Source organism: Condylura cristata, unplaced genomic scaffold, assembly GCF_000260355.1.
Source record: "Condylura cristata isolate star-nosed mole 26May11 unplaced genomic scaffold, ConCri1.0 scaffold00008, whole genome shotgun sequence".
Lineage (NCBI taxonomy): Eukaryota > Metazoa > Chordata > Mammalia > Eulipotyphla > Talpidae > Condylura > Condylura cristata.
Window position 1 is genome coordinate 10730466 of NW_004567109.1, and position 17876 is coordinate 10748341.

The following is a 17876-nucleotide window of genomic DNA, read 5'->3' on the forward strand; positions in this document are numbered from 1 at the left end:
TTTTTTTTTTTTTTTTAACTGAACTTGCTTTGGAAATTCTGAGGCAATTCAAAGAGCTAATATCTAATTGGAAAAACAAGACCCACAGGCCAGCACAAAGGAATTTTAGAGTAGCAGGGCCAGAACTGAGAGCCCCAGACTCAAGGACCACCTGTGTAAACCTTGTTTGACAGGAAACTCACCGAAACGTCGACAGTTTGTACATTCTGAGAGTGTTCAAACAGGAGGTGAGGGCGTCAGATGTGGATAGTCTAAGGACCCCAGGACAGCCAGTCCCTGCCTGTCAGTGAGAACCGCATGTCAGAGTTGGAAGGCGCTTTGGATACCTCAGCACCTTGCTATGTTCCCCAGGGTGGAGGAGGAAACAGACCCAGAGAAGGTTCAGGAGTTGCCCAAGGCTTGGACAAGGTTTGGTTTGGGTCAAAGGTGGGTCTGGAACCCGTGTCTCAGAGGCAGAATTTATGTCTCTCTTGCACCAGGGAGTGATAAGCAGAGCCTCTTTGACTGAATGTCACTTCCTCATTCTAGGAGTGATAGGGAGACACAAAGGTGACTGCCAAATAAGTAGGCATTTTCTTTGTCTTCCGTGTTTCTTTCCCTGCAAGATTTTATTGAAATATCTAAAACATTAAGTACTAACACCTTTAAAAACAACACCAGCAACTCATCTGCACAGATATTCTAGTGCTCAAGTGAGTAGTGGCCTCTGATGTTACAGAACTTGGGGAGGATAAAGTGGAACACTGTGAGCATCACCTAGTCTTAGCCGCTGCCAGAATGTGAATCTGCAAGCGCAGGTGGGAGGCAGAGCAGCGAAGTGGACAAACCAGAAGCCAGAAAACCTGGGTTTCCTACATGGGACACCACCCTGTTGGGTCTCTTTGGGCGAGTCTGGGCTCATTTCCTTGGCTGACCAACAATGGCAGTTCTGGGTGGTACCCAGAGGCCCTCTCCCTTTCTCCTCTCCCTCTCTGTAAATGCTACTTCTCAGTCTTCACGTGGCCTTTTCACCCTCTGGTCTCTTGGGATCCCCTCTTAAGGGTGCACCCCATCATTGGATTAAGGCACACTCTGATCCCATAGGACCTTATTTAAATTTAACAAATTGTATCTGCAAAGACTATTTACAAATAAATTCACATCAAAGATTTCAGATATAAATGAGGATCTGGGGGGCACTTTTCAGGTTCACATTATGTTTTTGTAAGACAAAGAAATGGCATGATTTTTTAAAGGTAAATTTGCATGGTTACATATTATTGGTCCAAAAAGTTACGATAAATTTTTAAAAACTCACTGGTAGGGTCTTTTCTCATTTTAGCAGAGAAAATGCCCAAGTGCCTGACATAAATTGATATTCAGTAATTATTTCTTTAAGGAACTGTTAACATAAAAATGTTAGAGGTCATTAAAAAAAGGCAAAGCACATTTTGTGGGGATCAAAGGATTGCCATTCAGGGAACACAGATTCAGGCAAAAACCTAAAATGTGGCCCCAGGAAGAATAAAGTTTGAAATTATGTTGCCACAAGGCAAGGTGCATTACCAGGAGCCACCAGAAGTTAGGAGAGAAAGGGGGGCCCTCCTCTTGAAACTCTGAAGGGAACATGGCTCCACAAACTCTTTGATTTTGGACTTCCTATTTCCAGAATAGTGAAGGAATAAAATTTTTCTTATTTCAAGTCACTCTGGCCATTTCTTGCAGGGAATTAATATGAGGCATAAAATGAAATACACTGAGAAACAGTCATGAGTTAAGATCACAGCAATCAGATGTTATAGAAATTTAAACTACCCTCAAGAATACCAAATTTGACTACAGTAGCTCAAGAGGTTAGTGGTTAAGTAGGCAGGCCTTGGAGCCAAAAAATAACTGGGTTGGAAACCCAGCTTTGATACATATTAGCAGAGTAACCTCAGACTAGTCATTCTGCCTCTTAGAGGTTTCCTCATCGGGTTTTAAGAAGATGAAGTGAAATGTAACATTTGAAAGCACTAGTGCTTGGCCCATGGTAAAGACTCACTAAAAGTCAGCCAGTATTTATGGCCAGAGCACACAGCAGGTCGACTCTACTAAAAGTTGTTTCAATGAATCCCTGTCACAGGGCCCTAGTGATTTCCTTCACTGTCCCACCTGTCATTATTTATGTATATATGGTGTCTCCCCACCAGAATCTAAAAAGTAAGCTCCATTATCCAGGAGCAGTGTCCCACCTACAGATAGAGATCCAGGACCTGCCACAGGAAGCAGGCATGTCTTTGTGAGATGAGTGGATGAGAGACCTGTCTTGAATATCTTAAGTGAAGACATGTTTAATATCCTTCCTTTTATTACATCTGCGGTGCCAAATAATCACATTTGTATCTGTCCATGCTATGCCCTCTCCTTGACTACTGGCAGGAGGAGCCGCCCTGATCCCGGACCTTGGGACCATCAAATGCATGGGACTGGTTCTTGTAGGAGTTAGTGGACCGTGGGAGGCAGCCCCGTGCCTGGCACACAGTGAAGCAATTTCCCCATCCTCCCACTTGCTCTGCTTTTTATTTGTCATTGGAGTGTGAGGGGACGAGGGACTGAATTGAGGCATGACTGGAACAATTCGGAGATTTATAAAATCTCAGTGAATCTCTCCCTTTTTCTTGTAGTTGGCTTATCCTGGCACCCCATTAAATACAAACAGGATCTCACAAGATCAATAGCACTCTGAAGATTCCATGTCTCAAGTGATCCCAGTTGCCTGTTTTCCCTGGAGACCTAAGAGGTGACAGTAGCTGTGAGTGAGGATAATCAGAGCCTCAGGGTGAACTGGAGGCTTGTCAGCCCTCAGCTCTCATCATATCACAGTTCAGAGTCTTTAAAGAGAAAGGGTCAGCCAAAGGAGGGATTTCTCACAGCTTGAGAACCAAGCAGATCCTGACAGTTAAGCAGAAACAAGGGCTGGCTGACATGTCACCTGATACCCTGAGATCCCAGGAGAATAATCCACCCCTCCATCAAATGTCCTCCAAGTCCCTCACTGCTGAGTCTGAAGGTGCACTCGGATCCAGCGGCCTATGGGGGTGCAGGCAGTGAGCCACGCTGTTGGGAAGGCTTCCTAACCTGGCGTGCCCTGAGCTCATCCCAGATTCCAGGCATTCTGCCTCCTGCCCACAGAGCCGCCCCTCACAGGGCCTGGTTATTCAGGAGACTGAGTCTAGAGAGGCACGGGCACGCTCCCCCTGGGGGTCCATCCCAGAAGGGAAGTGTCCAGGCCCCCCAGGTCCATACCAGACTGGAAGTCAGTTGAGAGGATCAAGGCCACTCTCCCTCTTCCAGGAAGTGAGATTTCCGACGTAGGCTTGTTTAAAACTGGGAAAGAGGTCTCCGCTGGCATCAGGGCAGCGGAGACCTCTGGAACTGGTCACTGAGTGTTCTTCACATCAGCCTCTGTCTCGGTGATTGAGGACTTCGGGATCTCTTCTTTTCCTTCAAGCCCAAGGCCCCTCAGGTGATTTTTCCAGCGGGCCAGGCAGTGCTGGGCAGAGGAACGGATCTCCCCACTGCGCAGGGCATAGATGATGGGGTTGACCATGGAGTTGACGAGGCACAGCATGGAGCAGAAGGCAAAGACCTTCTTGACCTGGTCACTTAGAGTGATGGCCAGACTGCAGACCATGAGGGCCAGGACCGGGGACCAGCACAGGAAGAGCACGGCCAGCAACACCCCCAGGGTCTTAGCCAATCTCACGTCCAGTCTCATCCGGGCCATTCCTGGCATCTGCCTGTCCTGGTGCACAGTCAAGCTGTTTACATGCTGATGGGCCTTCCAGAGGACGTGCCCGTAGGTGTAGATGATGCCAGAGAAGAGGAAGGCGATGAACAGGAGCCAGCCCAGCAGATAGTTGTTGGGGATGAGGGGAAAAAGCTCCGAGCAGGTACTTGGACAGCAAGTCCATCCCATGAGGGGCAGATAGGAGACCAATGCCGAGATGACCCACATGATGGCCAGGGCCACCAGCGCCCTTCCTCGGGTGAGCAGGGCTTTGTAGGCAGTTGGGTAGCGCAGACAGAGGAAGCGGTCAATGGCAGTCAGCAAGAGGCTGCCCACGGAGGCTGTGAAGGTCATGGTCACGCTCCCGATCTTCAGCAGGAAGATAGCCTTGGGATCCACACCGTGGAAGACGTGGAAATTGACAAAGCTGCAGACAAAGACCACACTGGCCAGGAAGTCAGCCCCAGCCAAACTGCCAATGAACAGGTAGGACGGCTTTCTGCGGAGCCGGTGCGAGGACAGGACCAGGTAGAGCACAGCCAGGTTCTCCAGAATGCTCAGCAGGCCCAGAGAAATGCACAGCACCGCCACAGCGACCCTCTGGGAGTCGCTCAGGACCATATAATCCTTCATGGGGTTGAAATCCAAGCCATCCTTGGAGCCATTGGCTGTGTCCAGCCCCCGGCATCTCTCCATGTGTGTGTGTGTGGAGGGGAGGGACCCCTCGGTTTCTGCTGGGTGTGCGAAGGAGCCTTGCTGTTGTAAATGAGCAGAACAAACGAGTCTTTTTAATCAGCGTGACGGTGACCTCTGCGCTCACTGACTCTAGCCACACCCTCACCTGTGCAGATGGAGCATATGTTGAAATAGCAATTTGTATTTTGTTCTGCTGTGTTTTACCCTCGCTTCTTTTTAGTGCGGTGCCTCATCTGAACTGGTTGCTAGAGCAGAGGCATGTAGGAATTCAAGAAACAGAAGTGACTTGCAAGCTTTTGGTCTTTTGTTTTCAAAAACATTAACCTAAGACTTCCCTTTGATAATAAGGGAAATCTCCAAGGGTAAATAAAACAAAGAGGAAATCAAAACCAAGAGAAAGTGGGACCTTTAGTGATAAAAGTGGAAAGTTTTTTTTTTTTTTTTTTGGCATAGGGTTTGGTCTCCCTATTAGGGATGGGAGACCAGATGTGGGCTCCACACTGATAGGGTTGCTGGACAAAATGCAGGATCCAGCTAACTTTGAATGTCAGATAATGAATCATTTTAAAATATACGTATGCTTTAAATATCAAAAGTTAAACAACCAAACAAACTAGGACACACAAATATTGTATGGGACATAGTAAAACATTAGAAAGTAAACTAGGGTTGTTTTCTTTTAAAGATTTACTTATGCATACAAGAACTGGGGTGCAGGCCAGAGGTATGGGGGTGAAAGGATTCACCAGAGACAGAGTGGGGAGCAGAGTGGGCAGATCAATGAAACACTGCTGAGGGGAGCAGCGGGCGAAACAGGAGAGGTCTGCCACCCCATGTGGGTCACTGCACTGGTCCAGGATGGAACTCCTGCTGCAGTGGCTGAGGATAGCTTGATAGTGCTGAGACAACCCCTTGAGCACCAGGGAGGGCCCTTTGAGTGTTATTTTTCTATCCAAATCATCTAAGATCCTCACATCTAGAGGCCCATGAAATTTGAGTTCACAATGCAAAATTATAAGACTCATAAGGAAACAGGAACAAGAAAGCAGAATTATATTTCCAAGAACTTCAAATGATTCTCTGGTGCATATTATAAAAATGTATTTCATCTGATGAAACAATAGGGAGTCAAAAACATTAACACATTAAGAGAGATTATCTGAACAGAACCAAAAAAGAACAAATATTTTTCTGGAAGTGAAAAATAAAGTCATTGAAAAAAGAAACCTTACTAGGTTAAAGAGTTAGTTGAAAAGTCATCTGTCTAGAGGGTAGATCTGTAGATCTGAAGAAATTTCTCAAAATGCATCACAAGGAGATAAAGAGATGGAAAGTATGGGAGAGGTTAGGAGACATGAAAGGTTCAATAAAAATGTATAAAATCTAACTGGAGTTTCAGAAGGGAAGGCTGAAATTGGTGGGCATTAGGGAGTCAATATACAAAGGGTTGATTGGGGAGAATTTTGTCCAGAATTAATCTGGACGTGACTATTCAAGGTCATCACAGTGAACTCCAAGCAGAATTTAAAAATCAAACTACACTGTACCATCAACAACAACAAAATGAAAGTAATCAAAGAGAAAAGATCCAATACCTGCAAAAGAATCAGAATGAAATTGAAAAGCAGATTTCCCAATAGCAAAGGTGACTTCCCACTCTCATTCCAGAGGGTGTGAAAGCCAGAGAACTGACAGTGACTGAGATCAAGGCCTCACTACCTCTCTGGCCTCCTACTTCCACGCTTGGTCAACCAGCTTTAGCCATTCTGGTTTCCAGATGAGCGATCCCTCCTGCCACCGGGCCTTTGTGCTGACTTTTCCCTCTGCCTGAACTCTTTCCCCCCAGACTCAGGCTTGTCTCAGTGTCTCACACTTTTCAAGTTTGACTCAGATATTATCTTTCAATGACATGTACCCTGCCACCCTATTTTAATACTGCAACTCACTCTACACATTGTTTTCAAATTTGTAAATTTGAAAAACATTGGACATTGGCTAAGTCTTAGATGGAAAACAGGTTTCAACAAATTTAAAATAAACTGTAACAAACAAACCATGTTCTCTGATCACAGTACCATTTATTTAGAAGTTAAGAACTTAGAAAGAAAAATATTACTATTAAACTTCAGAGATATGAAACTTTAAAAACACACTTCTCAATAATTTCTGGCTAGTCTGAGTTGAGATGTGCTCTAAGTGTAAAACATATGCTGTTAAACATAGCCAAAGATAATTTGGAAAAATAATATTTTTAAAATTAATTACACATTTACGTAATATTTTGGACATATTGGGTTAAATAAACATTTAGTTAGTCTCTCTCTTTTATCTATTTATTTTTTTGATAGAAGTACTACTGGTTTATAATATTATATAGATTTTCATGCCTTATAAATCAATACATGTTTGTCACCAAAAATCTAATTTCTGTTTTCTACTATATAATTGATATTTGCTTTTAATGTGGCTACTTTAAATGTAAACGAGGCCCTTCCTGGTGGCACAGTGCAGCACTTCAAAGCTGGCCCTGGCCAACTTCCATGTGAGTTCGATTCTCGCCCCCAGGTGACCCACGTGGCACAGCAGATCTCTCCTGTCTTGCCCACAGCTCTCCTCAGCAGTGTACTTCATCAGTCGGCCTGTTCTGCTCCCCACTCTGTTTCTAGTGAAGCCTCTCACCACCCCTGCACCTCTGGCCTGCACCCCAGTACTGTATGCATAAATAAGTATATCTTTTTTAAAAAATGTAAATGCCATGTGGCTCATGCTCTATCTTTATGGGAAGGTGCTGGCTCACCCTACATGCTGTGCTGCCTGTTTGCAGCATCAGGGGGAGCATATTTCTCAGCAGCCACAGGGCAGCACCCCAGCCTATCATCTTGGGGCCTCTCCAGGCATGCTTCACTATCCCCTAACAGTTCTGCTTTCTTGAATTTTTGCTCTGGGGCACCTTCCTTCTTCACTTTAGTTCTGAGCTCCCCTGTCAACAGTAAAGCCTCCCAGATCCCCAGTCACATAGGAACCCCCAGCCTTACTCGGCATCTATTGTAACCAGTCCAGCATTATTCAAATATTCTCCACCCAGATTAATAACTGTGCTAACCAACATTTGCATGGCAGTTAAATTCTGCAAAACATTTTTCACAGCCATAAGCTAATGCAATCCACACAACTCTATGAAACAAGAATTATGGTTATTCGTTTTGCATAGATCACAGAAGCTCAGAGACTTAAACCACTTGGTGGAGACCACATAGATGGTCAGGGACCAAACCTTCCCCGTTTCTGGGTGATCAGTGCCTTAGCATAAAGCCTGTGCTTTATGGGTGCCTCCAAACTACTTCATGAATGGGACCCACCTGGATGGCAAAGGGCTTTCTGCAGTGCAGCAGACCCCACTGGGTGCAGGGGAGAGGAGCGTGCCTCGCAGCTTCGAATTCCAGCCTATGGGCTTGCTCATCATACCAGATGCCTTGACTTTCCAGTTCTCATTTGTAAAATGGGCTTATAAGGAGGATTAAGTTAAATTAAATTAAATTAGCATAACATTATTATTAGGGGCATTTTCAAATGGGGATAATTCACCCATTCTATGAGCTTATTAAGCATAATATGCCTGGTGTATCATAGGAGCTCAATCAGTGGTAGCCCTTGTTATAATCTAGTGTTTAAGAGAGCAGGTAGGACCCCAAAGAGTAAAAGCTGCATCCTTTCTCTGCAGCAGCCCAGTCTCCTCTGTGGACCCCGCCGGTTCCAAGGAGCAGACTGAAAACCATTCTGTGAATCCAGCTGCAGCATTTTACCACCGGGAAAGCAGTCCAAGGCTGGCAGGCAGTGCAAGACTTTCTCAGCTCTCTCATCCCCAACCTGTCACTTCTGGAAGTTTCCTCCCTGCTCCCCTTCTGCCCTGACTATCCCCGACCCCCTCCAAGGATGCTCATCCTATATTTCCCTTAGAAAGTCTCCCTCCACAGCAAATGGCTTACCCCACGCAGAGTGCAGAAGAGGGATGCTGGGGCTGGGGCCGTCTCACTTGGGGTTTGAGTGGCCACTGACCTGTGGTTAGTGTCCAAAGTAGATAAGGGCAGGAAACGCAGGCTTTCGGATGGAGGTCCTAACCAGGCGTCAGACAATGGCAGGATGCACAGAGCAACAGGAAGCCCTGTTCCCTGTCTGCTTCTGTCTGGGCAGATAGAGACCCTTGTTGGAGTCAGCTTCTAGCAGGAGCCTTCTTCATTCAGACACGACATGTCTGAATGCGCAGCACAGAGACTCAGCTTGCTGTGCCGAGCGGTGGTTCTGGTTCCACCTCTGCCATGGCTGGTCATGTGACTCTGGGCAAGTCCCTTCAACTTCCTGAGCCCCCTTCTCATCTGTGAAATGACAGGAACAATGACTGTCCCATTCTCCTTGGGGGCACCAAATGGGGCTTATCATCTCCATCACCACTTTATAATGGCTTCTGCAGATGAGTGCAGGCTCTCAATGCATATGCAAGATTTGGTGTCTGTGCATTTATTTTCTAGGGCTATGTGTTTGTACTTTTCATCAGGGTATCTGTGGAGCCTGAGATATTAGGGACCACTGATGCATGTAAAAACATTGTGTGACCTGATGCTACACAGCTGTGAGAATCAAAGAGCCACACCAACCAATGCCTCCCCCCTACAAAAATGCCAAAGCCCCTAGACAAACCTGCACACTCCACATCCTCGCCGCGGAGGCCTCTGGGCCTGCAGCCTCAGCCCCCAGTGCTGGGGGGTCTGGAGGGCCAGGGAAAGGGCTCAGGAAGGCGAAGCAGTGTGTGTTTTTGATCTGCACTGAAAGTGAAGTAAAAGAACACGACCTGCGTCTAAAGTCTTCCCAGGGGCTGCAGGCGCCTGCGGCTGCAGGTGAGGTCAGAGGGAGCATGAGCCTTGGCCAGTGGCTGCTACACCTGTGGTGAGAAGCTGAGGTTAGAGGCCACCAGCTGTCTTTTAAATTCTAAATCTCTGCTTGGGAGTGGGAAGATGTGGGATGCAGTTTCTGTTTGCCACTGAGCAACTTTGGGCTGGTTTCTTCTCCTTTCTGGGCCTTTCTTTTCTTGTGTTCAAGCAGATGGGTTGACCTGCAATTTCTTGGATCCCCCCTGGGAAACTCACCCTATCAGATCCCAATGTCACAGACTTTGAAATCAGACCTCTCTGGGTTCAAACCCAACTCTTAATCCCATGGGTGACATTGGGTAAGTCACTACTCCTCTCTGAGCCTTTGTTTTATTCACCTGTAACTGGGAGAAACACCACCCAATGTCACACTGTTGTGCACAGAGAAGTATATCTGTCTGATTGATCATTCATAGAGCAATGGAGTGTACACACCACACAGCGAGCTTTTCCCCTACCTGTTGTCTCATTTTCAGCCTCAAAACAACCCTGCCAAGGCTAGTATTACTACTTTCTATATTTTGGACCCAAGGAAATTTCCCAGCAATGTTAAGCCTGCTGTGCCCTGCCCATTTGTCTCGACAGTCTTTCCTCCCCATTCCCAAGCAAACAAATACTTGGCAAACTAATTGACTAATCTGAAACATGTTTAGAGGACATTTTTTTGTGGCGTCTTTTCAAATATCATCTTCCTCTTTTCTATTACCTTCCTCTCTAGCAGCTTCCTTTTTGGAGAATGGACTAGTAATGCCAACATGTATATCCTCCTTGACTGTTTGCACAGTGGTGGAAGGCTCGAGCTGTTACCTGTTAGACAGGTAGCATTCTTTGAGCAAACAGGTTCAGACACTTGCCCAAAATTCCATAGCAAGTGGCAAAATGAGGCCTTAAAGTAATGATAAGTCAGGTCGTTGAAGGGACAAGTTTGATATCTGATTCTGCCCAGGGGACCTTGTCAAGTGTCAGGGCAATCTTCTCGCCTTTAGTCCCAGGGGAAGATCGCATCTCTTTTCTCTCTCTCTTTTTTAAGATTTATTTATGCATACATAATGGGGGTACAAACCAGAGGGTTGGGAGGGTGAGAGGATTCACCAGAGACAGAGTGGGAAGCAGAGGAAGGGGACTGACTGAAACACACTGCTGAGGGGAGTAGCGGGTGAGACAGGAGAGGTCTGCTGCGCCATGTGAGTCAGCTCCCTGGCCGGGGATCAAACTCGTGCTGCAGTGGCAACAATAGCTTCTTAGTGCTGTGCTTTGCCCTGCTGCACCACCAGGGAGGGCCCCTTCTCTCTCTCTTTGACTTCTGACAATTTCATTTACTCAGACTGCCATCGTTACCATTAGCCCAGCGAGACTTTAATCCCACTCCGCAGTCTGGCAGGTCCTGTCCTCCTCACCCCCAGGGGTTTGCCTGTCCAACTGCTGGGCTTTGGAGTCAGATAAAACTGATCAAGACCTGGGTTTACCAGATATTTGCTTTGGGCCCTCAAATAATGTCGCTCATTTCACTCGCTCCTTTTCCTCACCTGTAAACTGAAAACGACAAAGCATCTCATCAGGTGCTCAGGCATGGGGGTTAAGTTGGATTCCTTGGCATTGTACTTAATACCGGCCACACAATAAGCTCACGTCACCATCCACAGCAGCTGTTTCTCCCCCTGTCTCTCTCTCACGCACATATAACCCACACATCCGCCTGTCTACCATCATTATCAATAATCTCAGAGATGGGTAAACATATAACTTTCTCTGCACTTCCCCAGATCCTTGGATGACTGGCGTCTCTGCTGGGTCCTGGGCTGTGGAGGGGAGTGAGAGCTGGTGGGAGTGGTGGGTATTGTTAGGGGATTTCAGGGGCGCGTGCAGGGAGGCTGGTGGACTGCGAAGCAGGTGTCATAACTTAGCCACACCTGCCCACAGGCAATCACAAGTGCTCAAGGCCAAGGAAACAAGAATCTGGCTCCATCTGGGGTGGAAGAGGCCACCGGGCAACTGCAGGCCAATCCCCCCTTCTCACAATGCCCCCTGGCAGTGGGAGGAGATTGTGATCACATCTGATCACACTTGGAAGTTGTGCAATAAACCATACATGTGGGGGTGGGAGTCGGTGTGGGGGCCATGTTATCAGGCCATCAAAGAGCTGGCATGAGGAACCTAGAGCAGCGCTCTCAAACCTGGAGCCCAGGCTGAAAAGTGACCCAGATCCTAAAGTGCTTTGTGAGTGGAGGTCACATCTATCGGCACTTACTGTATGTCACTATCATTTCTATACTGTATCTAGAAAACAAAACTGACAACTCTAAAATATTTTTAATAAGTCTATTCCATGTTGATAGGAATGACGTATTTTTTTTAAGATTTATTTATTTATTCATACAGAACTGGGGTACGGGCCAGAGATGCGGAGGGTGAGAGAATTCACCAGAGGCAGAATGGGGAGCAGAACAGGCAGATCAACGAAGTACACTGCTGAGGGGAGCAGCGGGCAGGTCAGGAGAGGTCTGTCACCTCCGGATCAAACTCATGCAGAAGTGGCTTAAGCTTCTTAGTGCTGTGCTTTAACCCACTGAGCCACCAGGGAGGGCCAGGAATGATGTATTTTTAATGAAAATAACTTTGGGGAACAAATCTCTCTATTGTCAGGCAGCTGGATATTCCTATCTGCTCTACCTGCAGCCTGTTCTGTGTGTTGTGTTTAAAGTGTGTAAGGAGCACAAATTTGTCCCTTAGTTGTCCTCTGTGATAAGACCATGGGAAGTTTTTTTTTTAAAAAAAAGATTTATTTATGCATACAAGAACTGGGGTGTAGGACAGAGATGTGAGGGGTGAGAGGATTCACCAGAGACAGAGTGGAGAGCAGAACAGGCTGACTGATGAAGTACACTGCTGAGGGGAGCAACAGGTGGGCAGGGCCTGCAGGAGAGGTCTGCTGCGCCATGTGGGTCACCTCCCTGGTTCCTGTGCCACCAGGGAGGGTCCATGGGAAGTTTTTTACCTGCATCCTTGGTCACCCCAAAATCCCTGATAGTTAGATTGTCTTATGCTCACTCACATAGATAAAGAAGGTGAGGTTCAGTGGGGTGGATTTGCCCAGACCACTCGACAGTCAGCATATGGCAGAAGTTGAACCCCAGTGTCACCCTGAGCAGGAAGACAGCTGGCCGAGGGTGGGGATGTGCCTTTCTGAACCTCTGGGCAATAATCACTTTCCTGGTTTTTTCTTTTGTCCTTTCTTACCCAGACTGGGTCTCTGCAGAACTTTAAGGAGTCCAGGGCTTCTAGCTTCTGCTTTGTGAAGCAGAGAGAGAGGTGGTTGATGGGGAACACTCGCTGAGAATAAGAAAGAAATGCACAGGGAGGAAGAGGCACCCCTCAGGCATAGCTGTGAGTTCTGAGGATGCCACTTACTAAATCTGTGGTCTCTTGGGCAAATTGTTACCTTCGCTGAATGTCAGTGTCCCCATCTATAAAGGGGGTGATGAAAGTATTTCCGCTCATGGCTCTGGTGAGCGGTACATACGGTGGGTGATACAGAACGTGCACAGCACAGTGCCTGGCTGGCCCTTCATAAAGACGCCCTGAACATTAGTTACTGTTGATTGCTGTGTGCACCTCTTCTCTGCCAAGTTACTTAAGGATCATATCTAAAAGGTGGAGTAGAGTAAAACGGAACGAAGGAATTAGATTAGGTGCTCTCCAATCTATTCTGACTTGGGAACTGTTTCACAATAATGCGATTTTGAGACCTCCCTGGTGTTGCAAGGGGTTAAGTCTCAGCACTATGAACCTACCCGCAGCCTCTGCAGCACAAATTCGAACCCTGACCAAGGAGCTGACCCACATGGCGCAGCAGACCTCTCCTGTCTGGCCTGCTGCTCCCCTCAGCAGTGTGTTTCAGTAGATCCACTATTCTGCTCCCCACTCTGTCTCTGGTGAATCTCACTGTCCCTGCACTTCTGGCCTGGACCCCAGTTCTGTATGCATTAAAAAAAAAAAAAGTGGGCCCTCCCTGGTGGTGCAGCAGGTTAAAGCACAGCACTAAGAAGCTAAAGCCACGTCAGCATGAGTTCGATCCCCGCCCCAGAGGTGACCCACATGGCACAGCAGAACTCTCCTGACCCGCCCGCTGCTCCCCTCAGCAGTGTACTTCGTTTATCTGCCTGTGCTGCTCCCCACTCTGTCTCTGGTGAATCCTCTCACCCTCCGCATCTCTGGCCTGTACCCCAGTTTCGTATGCATAAATAAATAAAGCTTTAAAAAGAGAGAGAGAGAGATTAAAAAAATAAAGGTACATGTTATATGAGCAGAGCTCAGGTTTGCCTTTGCAGGTGCCTCTCTCCTTGTGTCCGGTGGGTGCACTTGACCTTTATGCCTGAGCCAGGAAAAGAAACCATGTGTGTTATTTTCTCTCTTTAACAATCTTTGAAAATGTGTAAAGTGTGACAGCTTCTTCAATAAGTTGCATAAAGAATTTGATGACTTAAATGCAAATTTACAGAGGTGTCATCCCCTGCTGTCTCTCTATTTCCTTTTTTTTTTTTTAAACGATTCATTTATTTATGCATACAAGAACAGAAGTGTAGGCCAGAAGTGTGAAGGTGGAGAGGAGGTGAGAGGATTCACCAGACACAGAGTGGGAAGCTGAGTAGGCAGATTGACAAAGTACACTGCTGAGGGGAGCAGGGGGCGAGACAGGAGAGGTCTGCTGCACTATGTGGTCACCTCTGGGGCTGGGGATCTAATTCGTGCTGCAGTATCTGGGGATAACTTGACAGGGATGCCTTTTTTTTTCTTTTTTAAGATTTATTTATTTATGCATACAGAACTGGGGTAAGGCCAGAGGTGCAGGGGCGGTGAGAGAATTCACCAGAGACAGAGTGGGGAACAGAACAGGCCGACTGATGAAGTGGCCATAACAGGAGAGGTCTGCTGCGCATGTGGGTCACCTCGGGGTGGGGATCAGGGATCCATGCATGCTGACTGGCAGCAGCTAGCTTTGCAGTGCTGTGCTTTAACCTGTTGTGCCACCAGAGAGGGCCTGATAGGGCTGTCTTTAACCTCCCCACCCGCCTTCTATTTTTGGCATCAGTTTTTTTTTTTTCTTTCTGTCTCTGATCATTGATTTGTTAAGAGTATCAATAAAATTATTAATAAAGATCAGTGACAACCTGCACATCAGCCCAAGCCACTCCAATGCCAGACGATGAATGGCCTGGCTGGGGTGATAAGGGGGTCCTATGTTTGGTCACTATCTGCTGCTTTTGTTTCTTCCATTTCTTCTAAGAAGCTCTCATAGAGGAGAAAAGCATCTTTTAGGTAGTAAAATAATTATTCACTTTATTTTTGAAGATAGAAGCAGGTGCCATGGTCTTTTAATGATGCGAACCTTCCAGAACACCTTCCTTCCTGTTAGGAAGAGCTGGTGGAAGGAAAAACCTAGGCTTGCTCTTGTCTTAGCCATTTACCTGCTGTTTCTGAGCCTTAGTGGGCTCCTCTGTCAAGAAGGTGTGCCTTATGGGGGGGCTAGAGGAGGCACCTCCCCCAGGCTCTCATCCCCTGCTCTCAGCTCTACCTGGTTCCCCCAGGCCTGTGCAGAGGCACGGAGACACGCCGGGTGGGCCTGTGGATCCTGGCAGAGGCAACACTGTGAAAACAGCTGTCATTCTTGGGTAGGAAGCTTGGGGTAGCCCCAACCCCTAGGGAGAGGAGGGCCGCTGGGGCTTTGTGGGAAAAGTTGCCTCTGACTCACTCTGTGACAGAAGATCCGGAGCAGATAATTGGGGGCCTCCCCTCTGGGGTGGGCGAGGAGAGGACAAGTGACAAAAGCCACAGGATGCCCAACCCCCACGGTCACTTCAACCAGGTCTCATAAACATCCTCTGGGCTTGGCAGACGCAGCAGCGTCCCTCCCTGGCAGACTCCACTGACCCTGGAGGGCTCCCACTTTCTTTCTTTCTTTCTTTTTTTTTACAGATTTATTTATTTATGCCGACAGAACTGGGGTACAGGCCAGAGGTGCAGGGGTGGCGAGAGGCTTCACCAGAGACAGTGGGGAGCAGAACAGGCCGATTGATGAAGTCCACTGCTGAGGGGAGCAGCGGGTGGGCAGGGCCTGCAGGAGCGGTCTGCTGCGCCATGTGGGTCACCGCTGGTGCTGGGGATCGAACGCGCACTGAGGCAAGCTGAGGCTGGCTTGCAGTGCTGCATCCTAACCCGCTGTGCCACCAGGGAGGGCCAGGCTCCCCCTCTCTGACCTGCCTTCTGTGGTTTTCTTTACTTGTCATAGGGGTCCTGGCTGCATGCGGGGGAGTCCATGCACTGAGTTCCCCGTGTGTCTCCCAGAGGTGGAGGGAGGAAGGAGTAGGTTTACCCTTTTCTGAGCTCTGCTGGGAGAGCGGCCGGCCTCTAAGAGAGGGGCTGTGTACCCCCTCTGCTGTTGACTCCCGCACAGGGTAGCTCCTCTGGATTCAGTGGACCTGGGTTTGCATCTTGGTCCTGCCTGCCAGACCCTGGTCTTCCCTGGTGTTGTGAGTTTCGGTTTTTATGTCAGTGTGGTGGCGACCTCCCTTAGGCCTGACTGAGTGGAGGCCCAGGGCTACAGAGCACCAGTGTGGTCGATGTGAGAAATGTGAAACATAAAGAAAAAACCCAGCACCCCTTGAGCCGGGCTGGAGATACTGGAGTTGGAGAAACTTGAGGTTTAGAATGTGATGTGACTCCCCTGCGGTCACCTAACTGGTGAGGGATTCAGGGAAAGCACAGGCTTTGGAGACCGCAGAGGACGGGCCATTCGCCAGGTGAGCTTGAGCGAATCCCCACTGCTTCAAGCCTCGCTTTTCCTTTTCTGTAAGATGGGGCTGCCTGCCTCCCTCAGAGAGGGCCCTTTGTGGCTTGGGGATTTTTTGCAGGGGTAAGTGTAGGTAGAAAGCAGAAGCTCTTTGAGGAAAGCACTTCTCACTTCTTCCTGTCTTTTGTGAAAACCTGAGCTCAGTGAGGAGGTTAAGCTTATGCCCCAAAGTTGGGGGAACACCCACCCCTGTGATCAAAGCGAAGGGGTGAAGAGAGAAGGTCCAGACAGGAAATGACCCAGGGATCATGGTCTCTTGCATGTTAGGGTGCTGGGTTCTGCTCCCTGAAAGTGCCCTGGAAAGACGCTGGGCCCTTGGAGGACGGGAGGTGGCCAGCCAGCACACCCTGGAGGTTGAGCCCAAGCATAGTGGCATTGAGTCTTAGTGCTGAATCTGACTCTGGGCTGCCAGGGAAGCGGACAGGGATGGACTTCAGAGGGTCGAGCCCCTGTGGACCAAGGACATCAGTCGTGGGAGCAGCTAGGGGGCAGAAGGTCAGGTGCTGCTCTCACTCTGTGCTCTGGGGTGACCCCAGGAGTGGAGGTGCTTGCTAGAAGGTGGAATAGGGCAAGCGAAGCTCGACACACACTGAGATTCAACCCTGGCCAGCCAGGAAGATGGGGGCTTACAGTCCGAGTGAACGTGACTCAGTAAGAATAGAGTAAGCAACATGTGTGCACACCTAAGAGCACCCCGTGGGACTGCTAGGTAGTAGAGGAGGAGGGAAGACAGGAGACGCATGAGGGGCCTGCCCAGCCGGGCTGCCATTTGCCCGCCTTCGCCACTGCTACCTGGCCTTAATGGCCACTGGTAGAAATTGATGCTGGCAGCCAGGAAAGGCTAGGGGGCCACCCGCTGGTTAACCCCAAGGTGGTTACGGAGTTGGGGGCAAGGACATCGGGTGCCCCTGGTCTGCCTCAGTCTTGGCCTTCGTGCCCTGAATGTGTCCACATGCCACCCACCCCAGAGCCCTCAGCTGCATCTACCTCTGACCCTCAGAGAGGGCAGAGGGGGATGATTAAAGTCACTGCAGGTGTTCACTGAGCCCAGCGCAGGTGTGCAGCTGTGCCACCTTTCCACCCCCTGAATGATGGTCCCAGCCTGTTTCCCTCAACAGCCTGCAGGGTGAGCAGAGGCAGCACCGAGGCTCACCCAGGCATACTGGAGCCGTGCTGCTCTGCTGGTAGCTCCCCCATGGAAGCAGACCCCCTTGCAGACTGGGGACCCTGGTCTGAGGTCTCCTGCGGATCTAACTCTACCCAGCTGCCCCAGCTGGGTGAGTCATCTCTATGCCTCAGTTTCCTCTTCTGTAAAATGATGGCCTGGACTCACCACATGACCTCTAAGGATTCTTCCAACCCTAGTCTCTGGGGTTCTTTCCTGGCCCGCTGCCTGCTGTTTCAGCCCCAGCTTAGAAGGCAGGGAGGCCTAGAGGTCAAGGGTGGCTGCCAAGCCAGGCTGCCTGAATCCAAGCCCAGTGCTCTCACCTCCTGCCCGGCTGGTTGAAGGCAGTTCTCTTAGCTCCTTCTGCGAGACAGGACCCACTGGACGCCTGAAACCACTGAGGCCCGGGCCTGGGTGAGTCTCGGTGCTGCACTGAAGCCTATCCATACCGCCTCCCTCATGGACACACCTTTGATAGCATTTAATTTATAA

The 17876-nt window shown here is 48.7% G+C and overlaps 1 protein-coding gene across 1 annotated transcript; it reads right to left on the bottom strand.

Moving 5' to 3' along the window:
- Positions 1-3400: 3400 nt before the first annotated feature.
- Positions 3401-4447, bottom strand: CNR2 (cannabinoid receptor 2 (macrophage)). The gene has a single exon (XM_004679379.1). It carries the CDS (start codon positions 4445-4447, stop codon positions 3401-3403), a length of 1047 nt encoding a protein of 348 aa, XP_004679436.1.
- Positions 4448-17876: the final 13429 nt, after the last annotated feature.